We start from the raw sequence: 19748 nt of genomic DNA on the forward strand, positions 1-19748 counted from the left end.
GTGACACAGCCCCTCACGTCAAGGGGGGGCGCCAACAATAATACCCCCTCAACACACTCGCACAACAGCAAACACTGACAAAGCCCCTCCCCCGAGCCCCAAGGCTGTCAAACTAGGCTATCACCAGCCAGGGCTAAGAGAAGTGGCCCTTCTCCACACCAGGCTTGGGGGGGGGGCAGTTAATCTGGATTAATTCGCCATGTGAACTGGATTACACGTCTTGCAGGCATCTCCCGATCGGAGGACTTGCTCTCGATTTGCAAGCCCCTTAATCTGGATTAGAGGCAGCCGCTAACTAGCTCTCCTCTGGGTCTGGGGTTATTTCCATCTGCCGTCCCGTTTGAAGGAGGTGACACCCCTGTGGGGCTGGCAAGGAAGAACAACAGGCCTCATTCCCAAAGTACCGGGTGTTTGCTTCGAACCCAATAAAGATTAGGTGGGGTGTCCTGGGGCTGGGATCCACACCTGCACACTGGCACACCTTGCTTTCCTGCCCCAATAGGTCCCTTTCTCTTTGCAGCACCTGCTATGGGTCCCTGGCAGCCGTCTGGCTGGCCATTGCAGAAGGAACCCAAGAGCTCTACTTAAATGCCTCCAGGCAAGGAGAGCCCAGCAGCTCCTGAGGCATCTGGCTGGCCACTGTGAAAAGAGGGTGCTGGTCCAGTTGGGCCACTGGCCTGATCCAGCCCGGCTATCTTCTGATGTTCTTAAAAAGAGCTCTCAGATCAACGCAGCTCTCCCCAAAAGCTGCTCTTCCCAGGGGGTCTTGTCAGCTCCCAGGCAGCGCTGTGATTCCCCCCAGAGGCAGACCCAGGTCAATCAACAGATTCAGGTGTTTCTTTTCTCCCCACAAGCAAGGAGCCTGCAAGGCCCCGTCAATCATGCTGGGATGTTTACACAGAGGAAGAAAAGAAAGCTGCCTTAATGCCAAGCCAAGCCAAACCATGAGTTCATCTGGAGCCCCCCCTTTGGCTCACCAGAGGCTGATATCTGCCAAGGGCCTATCAAACTCAGTGTCGTCCACACTGGCCAGCAGCAATGGCTCTGCAGGGCTTCAGACAGGGACTCTCTCCCAGCCCTATCAGGTGTCATGGGCTGGTTAGATGCAGAGGATTGGTGGGAGGAACCTGCTGGGGAAACCCCAAGGGAACAGGGTTCAGAGCCTGGGGAGTGGGGATGGAACAACAGTGAGCGGTCAGAGGGAGAGGACTGTGAGAAGGAGGCGTTGGAAGCTGAAGCAGGACAGGGCTTAGTGAGCTGGGAGAGTCTGTGGCAGAGAGCAGTCCAGAATCAGAGGCAGAAGCTGAAGCAGGAGAGGAAGGAAGCCAAGAGGCAGAGATGAGTCTGGCTGGTGGTGACACACTCGCCTCCCACTTGGTCCCCCAGAACCAGGAGAGGCATGAAAAGGGGGGAGGAGAGGTTGGCTGCAAGGAGGCACAGTCTCAGATTGCTTGCAGGAGGGAACTTAGCTGTGGGGAGGCGGGGGCCTTCAGGCTCTGCAACTGCTGCTCCCTAGGGGCAAGACCTAGTGAAGAAGAATGGCTGTGCTCATAGGATGGACACTCCTGTGCAGATACTGTCTTGCTAATAAAGAGTTAACTCCAGCTTGCTCAGTGTGATTTAATGCTGGCTCGCACCTGTCACCTGGAGATGCTGTCAGGGATTGAACCTGGGACCTTCTGCATGCAAAGCAGGTGCTCTGTACCCACTGAGCTATGGCCCTCCCACCCCAAATATTGGAAAGATACAGTAAGACCATTAAGGGAAGGGTGAGAGACAACTCCTACAGAGCAGGGAGCTCCATGCGGTGGGTGCTGTGCTACATAAGAGGAAAACTCCGTTTCCTTATTCCCACCAAGTGGGTCTCATGTGAAAGGTGGGATGTGGGGAAAGAGGCTTTCCCCGCTGGTCAAAACAAAGGGATGAGAGGTGAAATGAGGAGACCGAGAGCAGCAGCAGCAACAGAGATGAGTTGGCCAGGATTAACACACTCACCCAGCACACTTTATTTCTATCACATCACAAACACCTCCGGTTTCACCCAGCCCCCTTCTTCCCTCCTGATGCATATTTTGGAAAGCTCAGGTTTCTCTGCCTGCGGGGCACTTGGACACCTTTTGAGGCCTCAGAGCCAAATGTTTCTTGAACACAGAATCATAGAGTTGGGAGGAACCCCAAGGGTCACAAAGTCATAGAACTGTCAAGCCGGAAGGGAGCGCAAGGGTCATCTAGTCCAACCCCTTGCAATGCAGGAGTCTTTTGCCCAAACCCACGACCCTGAGATCGAGAGTTTCCTGCTCCACTGACTGAGGTTGTCTAGTCTAGCCCAACAACCGGCAATGCAGGTATCATAGCAAGATCACAAAGCAGGTTTTCACCTGAGTTTTGATTAAATTGGGACACCATTTCAAACCAAGATGGCGGACGGAACCTTCCCCAACTGGGAGTGAGGTGGCTAATAGGCAAGTATGTATTCTCTAGCTAGCATCCAACTCTCACTTCCGACTCACTCAGCACAGCCTGGCTTAGTCTCTGTTGCCATTTCTTTTTTATCCCGCCTTTGTTACATGTGCGTTACTTTGCATTTCAACTTCTGATGTAATCTGGCTTCGGGGAAACACGGAAATGCCACAAATAAATAATTTAAGGACCTTCCTTGTCTTTGCAGCCCTCGAAGTGAGCGAGGGATCTGGTGGAGGGTTTCACATGGGGGGTAAAGGGAGGTGCGGAAGAGAGAGGGAGAGTAAGATCAGCAGAAGGGACCAAGGGGTGGAGGGAACTTCTAGCCCAGCAGCCTGTTTTCACAGTAGCCAATCAGATCCTGCTCCCCCCGCCCAATGGGCTGCTTGCAAGAAAGGCCTGATCACAACAGCAGTGCTCTCCGATCTGAGATTCACAGAAAGTGGTCCTGTATTTCAGAAGCATCACTGCCTCCGGCTGTGGAGGCAGAGCAATCGCTCATCCTGGCTAGTAGCCCGCCATAGCCCTCTCCTCCTCCATGAATTTGTCTAATACTCTTTCTGAAGCCCTCCAAGTTGGTGGCCATCACTGCCTCCCGTGGAAGGGAGTTCCAGAGTTTGCGCTGCGTGAAGAAGGGTTTTTCTTTTTGGCCTGTCCTGAATCTCCCAACATTCGATGTCCATAAGTTCACGTGTTTGTGGAAAGGTAGAAAAACATTTCTCTGTCCACTTTTTCTAGGCCTTGCATCATTTTATAAGCCTCTATTCTGCCCCCTCTTACTTGTCCTTTCTGCAAACTGAAAAGTCCCAACTTTTCTCCATAGGGGAGGGAGTCATTCCATCCCCTCAATCATTTTGGCGTCCCTTTTCTGAACCTCCTCCAACTCTACAATCTCCTTTCTGGGGGGGGGGGCAGCGACCAGAACTACGTTCCTGCCACAGATTCAAATAAAGGCTTTCCGCTTCCAAAAAAAAAAAAGTTTCATTTCCATGAGAGCCAGAAATGAGTGACTTTCCCAAATTGGAAAACAAATCCATAGCAGAGGCAAGACTTGAACCCAGCTCCCATAGCAGAGGCAAGACTTGAACCCCTGGCCCCAACTACCGTACCTACTGCTGGCTCTCTACCCCAACTTGGCTGGAGGAAAGCCAGCTAGTCTTGCTCTGGTCAGGGCCTTCTGGACCCGTTTCTGCTTCTCCTCAATCCCTTTGCCGGTTTATGCTCCATCTCCTCGGCCAAAGCCCCAAGATGCCTCCGTGACATCTCTGGACACAGGTTTTCTTTTCCTGTTTTGGGAAAGTCTCGTCTCTTTGGTAGGACATGTCGAGCTTCCTCTTTCATCGAATCATCGGATGGTAGAGATGGAAGGGGCTCTCCCAAGTGCCGTCTAGGCCAACTCCCTGCAATGCAGAAGCCATGGCTACAAAAAATCTCAGACAGGTGACCACCTGAGTCTGCCACCTTCCGAGATCGTCCATTCCCCTGTCAAATGGCTTAGAAATTTCTTCCTAATGTTCAATCAGGATCTCATTTCTTGCCATTTTTCTACTGCTAGGAGTCTGGGGTTCCTTTCACCTTTGGAGGTTGGATGGCGGCTAACAGATTGAGGTTGAATCCTGACAAGACAGAAGTACTGTTCTTGGGGGATAGGAGGCGGGCAGGCGTGGAGGACTCCCTGGTCCTGAATGGGGTAACTGTGCCCCTGAAGGACCAGGTGCACAGCCTGGGAGTCATTTTGGACTCACAGCTGTCCATGGAGGCGCAGGTCAATTCTGTGTCCAGGGCAGCTGTCTACCAGCTCCATCTGGTACGCAGGCTGAGACCCTACCTGCCCGCGGACTGTCTCACCAGAGTAGTGCATGCTCTGGTTATCTCCCGCTTGGACTACTGTAATGCGCTCTACGTGGGGCTACCTTTGAAGGTGACCCGGAAACTGCAATTAATCCAGAATACGGCAGCTAGACTGGGGACTGGGAGCGGCCGCCGAGACCACATAACACCGGTCCTGAAAGACCTACATTGGCTCCCAGTACGTTTCCGAGCACAATTCAAAGTGTTGGTGTTGACCTTTAAAGCCCTAAACGGCCTCGGTCCAGTATACCTGAAGGAGCGTCTCCTCCCCCATCGCTCTGCCCGGACACTGAGATCCAGCGCCGAGGGCCTTCTGGCGGTTCCCTCGCTACGAGAAGCCAAGTTACAGGGAACCAGGCAGAGGGCCTTCTCGGTAGTGGCACCCACCCTGTGGAATGCCCTCCCACCAGAGGTCAAAGAGAATAACAATTACCAGACCTTTAGAAGGCATCTTAAGGCAGCCCTGTTTAGGGAAGCTTTTAATGTTTGATGGATTTCTGTATTTTAATATTTTGTTGGAGGCCCAGCCCACGGACTATCCCTGGTGTAAGAACTGGACCTCCCTGGTGCTCTGGGAACTGGGAACGCCAAAGGAATCTCCAGTGCGTAGGCAACAGCAGAAGTCATTGAACTCTGCACATGCCTCTGGGCTGCCTCGATGGAAGGTGGAGGGTGGAGACCACAGTTCAAGAAGGATACTGACAAGCTGGAACGTGTCCAGAGGAGGGCAACCAAAATGGTCAAAGGCCTAGGAACGGCTTAGGGAGCTAGGTATGTTTAGCCTGGAGAAGAGAAGGTTAAGGGGTGATATGATAGCCATGTTCAAATATATAAAAGGATGTCATATAGAGGAGGGAGAAAGGTTGTTTTCTGCTGCTCCAGAGAAGCGGACACGGAGCAATGGATTCAAACTTCAAGAAAGAAGATTCCACCTAAACATTAGGAAGAACTTCCTGACAGTAAGAGCTCTTCGACAGTGGAATTTGCTACCAAGGAGTGTGGTGGAGTCTCCTTCTTTGGAGGTCTTTAAGCAGAGGCTTGACAGGCATATTTCAAGAATGCTTTGATGGTGTTTCCTGCTTGGCAGGGGGTTGGACTGGATGGCCCTTGTGCTCTCTTCCAACTCTATGATTCTATGATTATATGGAGGGGCTTTGAGAGTGTAAAGGTAAAGGTAAAGGTAAAGGGACCCCTGACTGTTAAGTCCAGTCAGTCGTGGACAGCTAGCCATTCACATTCCTTGCCCTGCCCACTTTTGTTTTCGGCCCCGCCCACCATCAAATCATAGAATTTTAAAGCTGGAAGGGACACAATGGGTCATCTAGTCCAATGTCAAATGTGGCCCTCTTAAGGTTGCCCAGGATGGAATGCGGCCCCTGGATTGAAAAGGTCCCTCACTGCCCCCACCCCAGGTCCTATAGCTCAGGCACTGGATTTAGGAGAGCCTCAGAATAGGTTTTTAAAAGCTTTGGGGTCCCCAGGAACAACCTCCAGAATTGCCCCCTCCTCCTCAAGCACAGAAGTGGGGACCCCCAGTCTTAACTCTGTGGCTGCAGCCCTTTCACAGAGGCAGGAGAGCCAGTCCTGGGGGAGGAGGTTGCTTCAGGTGACCCTCAGCAGTGCTACAGCATGCATGCCCTCCCCACCTTGGGGGTTCGGCCCCTTTGAACCAGGTTGGCGTCTGCCCCTTCACCCAACAAAGCAGCTTTGGCAGAATCCAGCTCCGGCAGGACTACAATTCCCATCATCCCTCTGTGGCTGTGCTGGTTGCTGGGAGATCTTGACATCATGCTGCTTCCCCCCACAAAACCTCAAAGCAACTTAGAGAACTGTGAAAAATAAGCAAAATGTGCAAAAACAACCTCAGATGTGCAAATGGTTGACGAGGTTAGTGAGGGGAGGGGGCCTTAAGAACACAGGAAGAGCCTGCCAGATCAGGCCAGTGGCACATCTAGTCCTGCGTCCTCCCCTCCCAGTGGCCAACCAGTTGCCCCCCCCCACGGGAAACCAGCAAGCAGGATCTGAGCAAGAGACCCCCCTCAGCTCCTGTGCTTTCTAGCAACTGGTTGTCCGGAGCATAGCCACTGATATCCTTATCATTAACCTTGCTCATCTTTTAGGTTGGTGGCCATGCCAGCACTGCTTCCTGTGGCAGGGAGTTCCACAGTTCAATCCCAGTCCTGGCCAAATTTATTTACCTGGCCAAATTTATATACTGTACCGCTTACTGGGGGGAAATTATCTCTCTAAACAGTTTGCATGATGCGAATGCTTTCCAGTAGCCTCATCCAATGGAAGGTCAGGATCCAGGAAAGGGGTGTTTGTGGCTGAGGGGGTCCATGTTCTGCCCTTTGTACTGGGACCAGGGCATGCATCAGAAAAACAGCTCTGCCTGCTGTGCTGGACCAGGCTAAAAAATGCACCCCTAGTCCTGCCTCTTGTCCTCACAGTGGCCCACCAGATGCCCCAAAGGGAAGCCCAGCTGCTCTCCCCACTTGGGGTTCCCAGCATACTGCCTCCAATGGTGGAGGGGGAACACAGCCCCAGCCCTAGGATCTCCTGAATCTTCTTCCTTCCATTATGCCTTTAGATAACTGCTTTGAGTGCTGTCTTCTTACAGGTCTCTTAATGAGATATGGTATTTATTTATTTAATAAAGCATATATAGCCCTTGATAGTTTTTTTTTAAAAAAAAACACCATCACAAGCTGTTTATAAAATAAATAAATAAAACAAATATTTGGCAAGATTCAGTGGCATGTTAATCAATTAAAAAAAAAACCCTAAGTGGGTTCCACAAAACAAAGTTGGTTTTATATGTATGGAGATATATACATATAGATAATAGAGAATATATTTGCCTGTGTTTATATCCCCAGGTATACACAAATCTCTCTACTCACAACAACCCAAACTTTGCTTCCGGCCTGACTGTCCCTCTGAATGGCAGCCTAAATATGCAAAGACGACTATATGCAAATGGCATGCAAATATGTGCCTGGCGGCAGTTGCTGGAGACCTGGAGGGGTCCCCGGCTGAGCTGCCCTCCGTCCAAAGCAGACCTGCTCCTTCCGGGGCCCAGAACCAGCGAGGCTGCTGCCGGTGCCAAGAGGGGGCCGGGGTCCTTCTCCTCTGGGTGGGTGGGAGTGGGGGGCGTGGCCTGAAGCGGGCCTGGCTGCTGAATTATTCAGGGCGGCGATATTAGCTCGGGAGAGAAGCGCGGGCCGGGCTGGCTCTTTTCTGCATTTCCCGCGCGTGGTTGACGTACAGATAGACCCAAATGAAAGAAGACAGCTTCAAGACTCGCAAGAATTCACCGCGGGCCACTTAGCCAAGTCGCCTCGCCGCCCGCCCGCCTTCGCGGGACCCAAAAAACTTCCTCGCCCCGCCCTCTGCCCCAGTGGCCAACTTCTGAATGGGGAGAGGTGGTCCTAAGATGACCTCTTGACCCCCACATCAAAGTCTCCCTCCCCCCTCTATTAGGGGGACTGCTGGTTCTGGCTAGCGGCCTTCAGGGGCGCTCTGTGCATGCTCAGGAAGCTGGGCCCTCCCTCGCGGTCAGGAAGGAGGGCAGTTGCTTTGGCACGGATTAAGCTTCGGAAACTGGGGCAGAAAGTGGGGGTGGGGTGGGAGGGAGAGTGGGAAGGAGGGAGGGCGAGGCCTCATCCTTCCTTCCTTCCTTGCGAGGGGCCTCTGTGGCACCGCTTTGCCAGATGTTGCCGTGACAAGAGCGGACGCCCGAGCCCAAGCACGGGATCTGCCTTCCCATCCCACCTCCTGAGCCGATTTTAGAGACCCCCGCTACGACTGTGACCCCACCGCCGCATAAAGATTACAGCCGAGCGCACTAGCTACTCGCTCTCCTCCCCCTGCCCCACTTCGGGTCCCGAGAATAGATCCGCGCTCAGCCCCACGGAGCAAGCCCGTCCCTGAGACCCCCTATTACCATAGGGTGCGCGCGCGGGCACACACACACACACACACACACACAGTCGGTCTCGGAGCGACATCCCAAGATTGGGCCGGCAAAGTTGGGCGCATTTGACCCCACGCCCCCCTACTTTGACTTGACAGGGCTCGCGGAGAGCTAGCCAGGTCCCAGCAGTCCCGACCCGTCGAGGGACCCCCAGATGAAGGCGGCAGCGGGGCGCGCGAACCAGAATGCGACTGCGAATCTCGAAGCAAAAGAAACCGTCCTTACACCCGAGGAAGCCGGGAGGGACCGGCCTCTCCCCACCCCGCTGGGCGCTCCGATCTTCTTGCCCCCCCCCCGCCCCGTCGACTTCTTCCCTGCAGCGCCGCCCAAGCCCAAGTGGCGACTCACCTTCCAGGCCGGACACCACCTGACCCTCCCCAGTTCGACGGGCACCCCCTGCCAGCGCCCTTTGGAGAGACTGCTCTGCCCTCCCCGCTGCCTCGCCCCTCTTTGCTCTTGTACCCCGAGAAGCCGAGCGGAACATGCGGCTCACTGCTCTCGTCCGGGCGCGACTCCGGGGACCCGCGGGAAGGAGCCCCGACGCCCCCACTTTCCCCCGAGGGGCCAGGAAAGTTTGCCGGCCTGCGCTCCCCGGCTGGGTCCGGCAGTCCCCGGACAGCGCGGCAAAGTTTGGCGACGGCCGCCTGCGTCCCTCGCTTCCTTGGCGGGCTCTGCGGACTCACCTTTGCGGAGCATCTTGGAGGCGCCGCGGCGGCGGATCCCGGAGCGGCGCTCACAGCGGGCGGCGACTGCGACGGCGGCAGATAATCCGAGCGGGGCTCGCAGGCAGCCGCATCGCGCGGCCGGAGGCAGCTTTTCCCCGGCAGGCAGGCAGGCAGGTAGAGAAGGCAGGCGAAGCGGTCGGACGACTCTCCTTCTCCGTTGCGCGCCTGGCTGCTCGCTGCCGGCTCGGCTCCGCTCGGCTCGGCGCTTTTAGGGGGGGAGCCGCCCCCTCCGGGCTGCCCGCGCTACCTTCTCCTCCTCCTCCTCCTGCCTCCCTCTTTAACGCGCAGAGCCCCCTCTCCACCCGCTCGGGTTTGCGCCTCCAAAGGGCGTCGCGCTGCTGCGCCCCAGCTCGCCTCGCCTCTCTTCCCCGCAGCAGCGACGGCTGGGCAGGGCTGGGCTGGGCTCGGGCTGGGCAGGGCCAGGTCCCCCTCCGCCTCCTTCCCCGCCTCCTCCCTCCCTTCCTCCCTCCCCCCCACCCGCTCTCCCTCCCTCCAGCTTCGCATCGAAAATTTATGAAAGTCTTGGCGGCGGCGCCCCTCCCGACAGCTCCCCACGGAGGGACAGGCGGAGCCCGCACGCAAGGAGGGAGGGAGACTTCGCTTCTGAAACGGGGGCCTGGCCGGGAAACGGGGATCGCCCCCCACCCGATATAATCTCTCCCATGCTTAATTTTGCGCCCTGTTGTGAGGGGAAGACCCGGAGAGCCACCGTGGCGCGCCTGGACGGCCGGCAGAAAGAGCCCAGGCGCGGCGCGCTCGCCTTTCCCTAGTGGGACAAAGACCCCGACGGGGCTACGGAGGAGGAGGAACGTGATGCGGGGTCCCCTGAGTCCCTCTCAGCGGCGGAGAGGGGACCCCTGCCCACTTTCCCCCTGCCACGGACGGGGTGGGGGGGAAGGGGGTTGTGAGCCCGGACAGGGGAGGGGGAGGAGCCGGCGCGGCGAGTTGACAGACAGCCGCGGCCGCCATGGCAACGCGACGGCGAGCCCCTCTCCCTCCTTATCTCCATGGCAACCGGCTGGAGTTGCGCGGACCCTCCCTCGCCGCCACCACGCCCTCCGCTGCCGCCACGTGGCGGCTCCTTTGTCCCAAGACCCGCGAGCGAGGGCGACCCCCTTGCTGCTCGCCCCTTCTCTTTGCCAGGGGGAGGCTGAGAGCGCTTTGCGCACCGCGGCTGCGAGAGGAAGGTGTCCTGTGGCGCCCCAGAATGACCCCACGCCGCAGGCTCTCCATTTTGGAGAGGGGGCAGAAGAAGTTAGGGATTAGGGCGCCCCTTGACCGGGCGGGGGGCATTTTGCACCTCTTTGTATGTACGTTGATACAACAGAAGCCCCGTGGCTGGATCAGACCTAGAGTGCCGCCTGGTCCAGCCAGCGCCATGCTACCCAGAAAAGGGGCTCGTGCAGCAGGCTAGGTCAGGAATCTTTACGACAACCCTGCTAGGCAGGGCAGTTGTGGTCTTTGTTGTTGTTGTTGTTTAGTCGTTTAGTCGTGTCCGACTCTTCGTGACCCCATGGACCAGAGCACGCCAGGCACTCCTGTCTTGTGGTCTTTGACTGACTCCAAATACAGATGGTTGGGGGAGGCGGAGGCTGCGGAAGGGCGAGGCGAGGCCGAAAACGCCAAAGCCCAGTGACTGGGCCGGAGCGGAGATGGAGCCACTCCACTCCGAGGAAGCCACGCGGATTGGGGTGAGGGCACAAAATAAGACGGGGTGTGTGTGTGTGGAGAAAGCGGGCAGAGGCGTCCTTCTGCCTCTGGCATCACACCGGGACCCAACAGGGTCATCCAAAGAAGCCGAGCGTGCGTCTGGGGATTCAGGCGACGAAAGGGCGAATGGCCTCCTCCGTTCCGCGCGGAGTTCAACTGTGGAACTCCTCCTCGCAGGAGGCGAGGATGGCGAACAACGAAGACAGCTTTAGCAGAGGGTTAGACAAATGGAGGAGGAGAAGGCTCTCGGCAGCGACAACTAGCCGCGATGGCTGTGTTCTCCCTCCCCTGTCGGAGGCAGTAAATGCCTTTCTATCCCGATCTCTGGAAATCGCCAACGGGGAGCGTCGCTGCTGCTGCTGCGCCCAGCTCTTGCTTGCGGGCTCCCCATTTGGGCACCTGGTTGGCCACGGTGAGGTGACGATGCTACGCTAAGTGAGGGTCCTTTGGCCTGATTCGCCTTCTTATGTTCTCAAGGGTCAAGATTCAGAATTCCCAGTTCCCTGACCTCTTGGCCAGGACACCCGTCTACACCTCTCCTCCAATCTGTTCGGTTTGTACTGGGGACACACTCACACTTATTTGTCAGGTCCGGGGCAGCAAGCACTTTCAGGCTCTCTGGGGCTTCAGTCTGGGAGGCAGCGTGGCATAGTGGTTAGTTTCCTGGCATAGGGCCTGGGAGAGACCAGATTTCAAATCCCCCACTCGGCCATAAAACTTGCTGGCTGTGACCTTGGGCTAGCCATTGCCTCTCAGCCAGACCTCCCTCACAGGGTTGTTGTGTGGATTGACTGAGGAAGGGGAGAACCATGTACAGTACAGTACAGTATATCATATTGAAGTCAAGGGAGCGGGGGTGCGGCGGGAAGAGATGGGCTGTAAATGCAATAAAATAACATAATCCCTTGATCAAACCCCAGGAGCACATTCAAGTCCCACTGCCAACAGCCCACTGGGTATGGAGATGGCAGGCAGCGTGAGATAGTGGTTAGAGTGACTGCCTAAGACATGGGAGAGACCCCAGTTCGAATCCCCACTCAGCCCTGAAGCTCACTGGGGGTGGGCCTAGTTACTTCTCTCCCAGGGTTGCTGTGGGGATCAAGTGGAGAGGAGGAAGAACTGGGCACACACCATCTTGGGTGCCTTGGAAGACAAAGGTGGGATCTGAGTGGAACGAACGGGTGAATCCTGGCATTTGGAGATAGACTGCCTTTGGATGCGGAAGCTCCATCTTGAGTTATAGGCGGCTGGTAGACGGAGGGCCTGGCGAGTTCATGACTGGCTGGTGCTCTTCAACGTGCAAGTCAATCAATATTTGGCTCATATTCGAGTCTGAATACTGAACTGGCTGGGGCGGGGCGGTGTCTATGAGAGGTCACCCCCTCCCCGCCTCTTCGGCCGCCACTCGCGTCCCAGAAAGCCCCATCTTCTCTCTCCCTTTCGCTGCCTTGGCGCCCAGATACCATCTGCTCCCTGGAACAGCCGCTCCCTCCTCTGCTCTGCCCACCTCCGAAGCCTCTTCTTCACGCATCTCCTTTCGTCGCTTGGAGTCATCGCCTCGGAACGTCTGACCGGGCCAGATTCCCCCCTCCTCCTTTTTTGCACGTAATTGAATCACACCCGGACTCCTCCACCCGGTCGCACGCGCGCGCACGGAGTGATTAAGCCTCTTCGCTCCGAGTCTACGCGCTAAATTGAGGAGGTGTGGGCAATGTTGACACTTTAAATGCGCGCACGCTGGTTGTGCTTTCAAGCAAAGGAGCATCAGGGTCACATTTTTGAAATCGTCTCTGGAACGTCTTCGGGGCGGGGGACCAGGGAATGCAATTCACAGCTGATGGGAGCCGTCTTCGAATATTTGAAGGGCGCTTCATTGGAAGATGGGTCGAGGTTGTTTTCTGCTGCTCCAGATCACGGGATGTTCATTGCACCGCTCTATTTTGCCTTGGCCAACCCCCGGCAATACCTGGAGTCCCGGATCCAGTTTTGGCCACCACAATTTAGGGAGGATGTGGACAAGCTGGAAGGGGTGCAGAGGGGGACGACCGAGATGGTCTTCCACGGATAGGGCCGAGATCCGAGGCTGCGGGGAGCCTCCAGGGCCCAACGGCAGTCTGCTTTTGCTGGGCTGCGATGTTCAGGCCTTGCTTATGCTCGGCAGGCGTCTCATAGGCCTTCTGCAGTCACCAAAACCTAAGAAGAGTTTGCTGGATCAGGCCTGTGGCCCATCCAGTCCAGTCTCCTGTTCTCGTAGTGGCCAACCAGATGCCCCCCATGGGAAGCCCGCAAGCAGGATCTGAACACAAAGAGCAACCCCCCCCCCCGCAATGACTGGGAGGCAGAAAAGCATTCCTGCCTCCGAGCGTGGAGGGCGAACAGAGCCATGGTGCCTAGGAGTCACCGAGAGCCTTTCCTCCATGAATTTGTCCAATTCGCTTTTAAAGCCAAGCCATCCAAGTTGCTGCCCATCGCCGCCTCCTGCGGAAGTGAGTTCCACAGATCAACTGCGTGAAGAACGACTTCCTTTTCTCCATCCCGATTCAGGATCCCTGGCTCGGCATGCTGGACCTGCGTTTGGCTATCGCCCCTCTTCCCGCTGGCCCAGACGCTCTTGCACTGCCCAGAACCGGGGGGGCGGGGGCTTGAGGGGCTCCATCCTGCCCGCCCCTCCGGACTCCATCCACCTGGCGGCATCGCTTTCGCCGGGTTTTTTTTTCCAGCGCGCGGAGCTTGAGCCGCGCTGGCGCCGATCGCTCACCTCGCTTCGGGGCGGGGGGCGGGCAGAGACTGGAGTGGCTCCCGGTGTTTACACGCGGATTTAGGTACTGAGCCTTCGGAGCCCCGCGGGCAGGGGGGCCAGATTGTTTGTTTGATGGCTTGGCGCGAAAGAGGCAGGAAGCTCCACCCCGTCCCCAACCCAGCTGATCAGCGCCTGGGCTGGAGGAGCCTGGTTTGACACTGCCCCAATTTCATGGGATTGTAGAGCTGGGAGGGACATCAACCCCTGTGATGCACGCTTATTTTATTTCTTTATTCTTGCATTTCTATCCCATCTTTTTCCTCTAAGGGCCCTACACGATGATGATGATGATGATAATAATAATAATAATAATAATATTTATACCCCGCCCATCTGGCTGGGTTTCCACAACAGAAATATTAAAATACACTAATTTCTTAAAGATTAAAAGCTTCCCTAAACAGGGCTGCCTTCAGATGTCCTCTAAAAGTCTGGTAGTTGGTTTTCTTTTTGACAACTGGTGGGAGGGCGTTCCACAGGGCGGGTGCCACTACCGAGAAGGCCCTCTGCCTGGTTCCTTGTAACTTGGCTTCTCGCAGCAAGGGAACCGCCAGAAGGCCCTCGGCACTGGACCTCAGTGTCCGGGCAGAACGATGGAGGTGGAGGCGCTCCTTCAGGTATACTGGACTGACTCTTCCCCCTTATTATCTAATCCCCACAACAACCCTGTGAGGGAGGTGAGGCTGAGGGAGGCAGCGGCTGGAGCCCAAGGGCACACTTAGTGAGATTCATGGACGAGGGAGGATCTGAACCCAGAACTCCCAGGCCCGAGTCCAGGACTCTAACCACTATGCCACCACTGGCTCTTTTGTCTGGATTGTCTCTCCCTTAATCCCCCCCTCCTCAAATCACCCACCTCTTCTGCAAAGCTGTGAGGCACAACCTCCCCACCCTGTCCAAAAATAAGCTTAACGCCCCACTGCAATTTAAAGGGTCTTGGGCTGAGGACATACCCTATGTTTAAAGCACACCCTGGAAACTGTAGTTTACCCCTCCCACAGCTACAATTCCCAGCACCCAGTGCACAGGTGTGTTCTCTGTTGGTGCTGCTAAGAGTGACCTGCTGTTCTGTCCTATTCTTCTGCCAGCCTTTTGCTCAAAGATGGATTGCTTGCTCCTAGCGGGCAGAGACCTGTGTTCTCTTCTATTGTTGCATTCTGTAACTTTACAAAAACTTTTACAGGAAAAAGCAACCAATTAACAGCCCCCACTCCAAACGTGTGACAGGCGTCAGGGGGATTTCTGCAGGCCGCACTGAATTCACTGGGGGGGGGGGCATTTAGGACCTGCAGGCTGTGGATTTGCCAGCCCTGTTGTAAAGAAGTGAGAGGACAGAAGTTATTCTCTATCCACTTTCTCAGTGTTGTGCATTATAATGACAACATTGAGAAAGTGGATAGAGAGAAGTTTTTCTCCCTCTCTCATAACATGAGAACTCAAGGACGTCCAAAGAAGCTGAATGTTGGGAGATTCGGGACAGACAAAAAAAAAAAAGAGTCCCTCTTAATGCAGAGCAGAGTTAAACTGTGGAACTCCCTCCCACAGGAGCCAGGGCTGGCCACCAACTCAGAGAAATTCATGGAGGAAGAAACGGGCTTTCAATGGCTACTAGCCACAATGGCTCTGTACCAGTAACTGGCAGTACCAGTTGCTGGAAGGGAGAGAGTTACTCTTGTGCTTGGATCCTGCTTTGGGGCTTCCCACGGAGGTACCTGGTTGGCCACTGGGAGGACAGGAGGCTGCCCTAGGTGGGCCACTGGCCTGATCCAGCAGGTTCTTCTTAGGAGTGCCAGGTGCATCAATGTGGCGGGCTATTTACAGACTAGCACAAGGGGAGAAAAGGGCAGGTCTCTGCCCGCAAGGAGCTCTCCGTCACCTTGTTTCCTGCGCGGAGGGTGCGGCACAAGAACAACAGGGGTGAAATGGGGAGAGGGCTGGTGCTTGCCGGTGGCGTCTCAGCTCCTCTCCGCTGCAGTGGGGACATGACGAATCCTCCCTTCTGTTCTTCTTTGGGGTCTGGGCCAAGCAGATTGCAGTCAGAGGCACACGCTGTTTTGTTTTCTGTTTCCCCCTCCTCGGAGGAAGGAGGTCTTTTCTGCCTCGGATGCTGACTCTGGGGGAAAGGGCCTTCGTAGCTGCAGGGCAGAGCCCCTGCTTGGCATGCAGAAGGCACCAGGCTGAATGCCCAACAGCATCCCCAGGTAGAATCAAGGCATGGTAGAGTTGGAAGAAGGAACCCTGAGCATCATTCAGTCCAACCCCCTGGGAATGTTCCTCGTCCGACTCCCGAGAGAGTTGCTGCCATGAGTCACGGGCAATTCTGAGCTGGATGATATAAGGCAACTCCCCAGGTCCCCATTTAAGTCAGCCAGAACCTGAGGACTAGAATCTTGCTTCATTCTAAAAGGACAGATTTTTATTTGTTTATTGCGTCCATATCCCACCTTTTTCTCCAAGAAGCTGTAAGTGGGGCACACTGTACATTATTCTTCTCCTTTTCCACTTGCTCCCCATAGCAACCCTGCGAGGTAGGCTCGGCTGAGAGCCATTGACTGGCTGGAGGTCACCTTCAGTGCGGTTTGTCGGAAAGCAGGGTATCCTGTGAAATGCACACATACAGTAGCATCATGTTAAGGGCAGGAAGGTGGCGGTGTTGGTGGAAATGATGCCAAGTGCATCGATGATGCTATTGCAACAATACTCATCTTCTTAAATGGCATTGTAGACTGTGCTGGTGACACTCCTGAATCAGGGCCCCTCACTGTCCCTCCGCTGCAGACCAGGCTACTTTCTCGGGGAAGATCTCTCCTCTCAGCCAGGACAAGGAATTGACTGGCACAGAGAACTGGCTGCCTGAGGTCTGGAGACCCACATAGGAGAGGAAGCTGTTCTCACAGAATCATAGAAATGACCCCAGGGGTCATCCAGTCCAACCCCCTGCAATGCAGGAATCCCAGCGGAAGCATTCTCGGGGCGAGTCAAGCTCAGGATATCATTGGCTACCTATCTGGGAGGCCCTGGAAGCCTCCTCAAGGACCCCCATGCCAAGCAAGGAGGAGGAGGAGGCCATCAGAGGCCACTAGCCAAAATGGCTGCCTTCTACCTCTAGAGACTATACGCTGGGAATCCCAAGCGAAGAGACTGTTGCTGTTGTGGTGCCTGAGTCCTGCTTGTTTCCCATTGGGGCATCCGGATGGTCACTGTGAGAGCAGGATGCTGGACTATGATGGGATTTATTTGGCTTGATCCAGCAGCAAGCCTCTTCTGATGTTCTTATGGAACCTCCAGTTCCAGAGGCAGTCTACCTCGATCCCTAGGTTCTTTGGGGCATTTGGCCACCGTGAGGACAGGAGGCTGGACCAGGTGACCCTCCACTCCTTTGACCTGACCCAGCTGCTGCAGGGCTCTCCTTTATGTCCTGAAACAGGTGCTGTGAGCCTAGTGACACTCTTCCCCAAGAAAGTTGGCAACGGAGGCAAAAGCACCAGGACGGGCCTTCCTGCTCTCCTGGAAGCGAAAGACTTTCTTGAGGTGGAGAGAGAGAGAGAGAGAGAGAGAGAGAGAGAGAGAGAGAGAGAGAGAGAGAGAGAGAGACCCTGTGAGCTTTTTCCTCCCATTTCCAGGGTGGGGCTGTAGCCCACTTGTGGCCGCATCTGTGATCTGACCAGCCGGAGGGAGGCGAGAGGATTACTCAGGCGCTGAGTAAGAAGCCATGCGTGGAGGGGGCTGAGCATCTGTCGCTCAGCCTGCGTGTGGGGGAAAGAGGGTCTAATTTAATTAGCGTGTAATGAAATGTCAGAGAACAGGGATCCAAACGTGGCGGTGGAATCTGAGGCTCTGTGATGCTGGGGAGGAACGTGCGATGGGGCTTGGTTCTTGGGCCCAGAGGAAGAGGAAGGAGGGAGAGGAGCTCGGAGGTTGAGGGTCGGCATGTGCAGGAGCCTGCAGTGGCCTTAGACTGACTCCTGGAGCAGAATCCTAGAGTTGGAAGGGACCCCGAGGGTCATCTAGCCCAACCCCCTTCAATGCAGGAATCCCAACCAAAGCATCCAGGCTCAGCTTAGAAACCTCCAAGGAATGAGAGTCCACCACCTTCTTACAAGGGAGACCTTTCCACAGTTGAATAGCTCTGACCCTCAGAAAGCCCTTCCCGGCGTTCAGTCAAAATCTTCTTTCTAGCCGTTTGGATCCATGGGTTGAGGGTCTAATCCCACCCTCCCACCCTGTTCCCTGTCTCTGGGAAGCAGCTGCCCCCCTGGGCCTGTTTTTATGGCCTTCCTACTGGGGCATCAGGCTGGGCTATTTATTGATGTACTTATTTATGTAATCACCCCACCTCTTCCCCCCCCCCCCAGGAGCTTAAAGTGGGCAACATATTTCCCCATCCCTATTCCTTTAATCCCCATGACAACCACCCTGCAAGGTAGGTCATGTTGAGAGGCAGTGGCTGGCCAAGATCATACCTAGGGAGCTTCAAGGTGGAGGGGGGAATTTGAACCTTGGCTCTTTGTCGGATCTTCAGAGCACATCCTTTCCCCCAAAGAACCCTGGGAACTGTAGCTTGTTAAAAGGTTCCAGGAATCGTAGTTGCGTGATGGGCAAAATACAGCTCCCAGGATACTTTCCGTGCTTTAAAGGGCTGATGTGCCTTTGCAGGCAGGAGCAGGCAAGGCAGGGCAGGGCAGCCGGGCGCCATGGCAAAAAGCCCCCCAGGGAGAACTGCCTGGCTCTGTGGTGCATGGCAGCGGCAGGCTCTGGGCCAATCCTGGCTCTCCGGAGGTAACCCCAAGGGGCAGGGCTGGCCACCCCCCTCTCCTCTCTCTCTCTGTTTTCCCAAGGGGGTTGAGAAAATAAATAATCTCTGATCAACTTGCGGGCCCTTTTTAAAGGAAAGGTTTCAAGGAGATTCGGATTCATTTTGTTCTTGTTTTAAAAAGGCAGAGAGGAGGCAGGTCAGAGGTTTGCCAAATCCAGAGCGGGGTGGAGAAAGAGAGAAGATGTGACTCCCCTTTTCTGCAAAGGTCAGGCGAAGTTTGGAAGGTGCTGGGAACCGACAGCAAGAGGGAATCTCATGGGCTAGAAAGGCAACCAAATCAGGGTTTCATACCCAATCTCTTCCCCCATCCCTGCTATGACCCACACCTTTGGGGTTTGTGGGGTTGGAAGGAAGGCCCAGCACAGCTGCCTCTCACTGTCACCCCACCTTACCTTTTTGGAACATGCAATATGTATTTTTAATCCTTTCTTGGAAGTCGCCCAGAGGGCTGGGGAAACCCATCCAGATTATTATTATTATTGTTGTTGTTGTTGTTGTTGTTTAGTCGTTTAGTCGTGTCCGACTCTTCGTGACCCCATGGACCATAGCACGCCAGGCACTCCTGTCTTGCACTGCCTCCCGCAGTTTGGTCAAACTCATGTTCGTAGCTTCGAGAACACTCTCCAACCATCTTGTCCTCTGTCATCCCCTTCTCCTTGTGCCCTCAATCTTTCCCAACATCAGGGTCTTTTCCAAGGATTCTTCTCTTCTCATGAGGTGGCCAAAGTATTGGAGCCTCAGCTTCACGATCTGTCCTTCCAGGGAGCACTCAGGGCTGATTTCCTTAAGAATGGATAGGTTTGATCTTCTTGCAGTCCATGGGACTCTCAAGAGTCTCCTCCAGCACCATAATTCAAAAGCATCAATTCTTCGGCGATCAGCCTTCTTTATGGTCCAGCTCTCACTTCCATACATCACTACTGGGAAAACCATAGCTTTAACTATACGGACCTTTGTCGGCAAGGTGATGTCTCTGCTTTTTAAGATGCTGTCTAGGTTTGTCATTGCTTTTCTCCCAAGAAGCAGGCGTCTTTTAATTTCGTGACTGCTGTCACCATCTGCAGTGATCAAGGAGCCCAAGAAAGTAAAATCTCTCACTGCCTCCATTTCTTCCCCTTCTATTTGCCAGGAGGTGATGGGACCAGTGGCCATGATCTTGGTTTTTTTGATGTTGAGCTTCAGACCATATTTTGTGCTCTCCTCTTTCACCCTCATTAAAAGGTTCTTTAATTCCTCCTCGCTTTCTGCCATCATCATTATTATTATTATTCCCCCCCAAAATGGGACCCTCCCACCCCCACACTTGAGGAGATTTCTTTTTGCTGTCCGTTCCTCCAAGGGGATCCCAGAACCTTCCAAGCTCTGCCTGACTTATGCAGAAAAAGGGAGTCACTTTTCTTATTGCATTTC

General features: G+C 55.0%; 1 protein-coding gene across 1 annotated transcript in view; it reads right to left on the bottom strand.

Moving 5' to 3' along the window:
- Window positions 1–9068, bottom strand: part of RTN4RL1 (reticulon 4 receptor like 1) — a 55525-nt gene extending 46457 nt beyond the window's left edge. Inside the window, exon 1 of the mRNA XM_060283107.1 lies at window positions 8971–9068. Coding sequence (XP_060139090.1) covers window positions 8971–8983 — 13 coding nt within the window. The 5' untranslated portion in view covers window positions 8984–9068. The remainder of the gene's footprint in view (window positions 1–8970) is intronic.
- Between the last annotated feature and the right edge of the window lie 10680 nt (window positions 9069–19748).

The sequence above is a fragment of the Zootoca vivipara genome, chromosome 15, assembly GCF_963506605.1.
Source record: "Zootoca vivipara chromosome 15, rZooViv1.1, whole genome shotgun sequence".
In the NCBI taxonomy this organism is placed as follows: domain Eukaryota; kingdom Metazoa; phylum Chordata; class Lepidosauria; order Squamata; family Lacertidae; genus Zootoca; species Zootoca vivipara.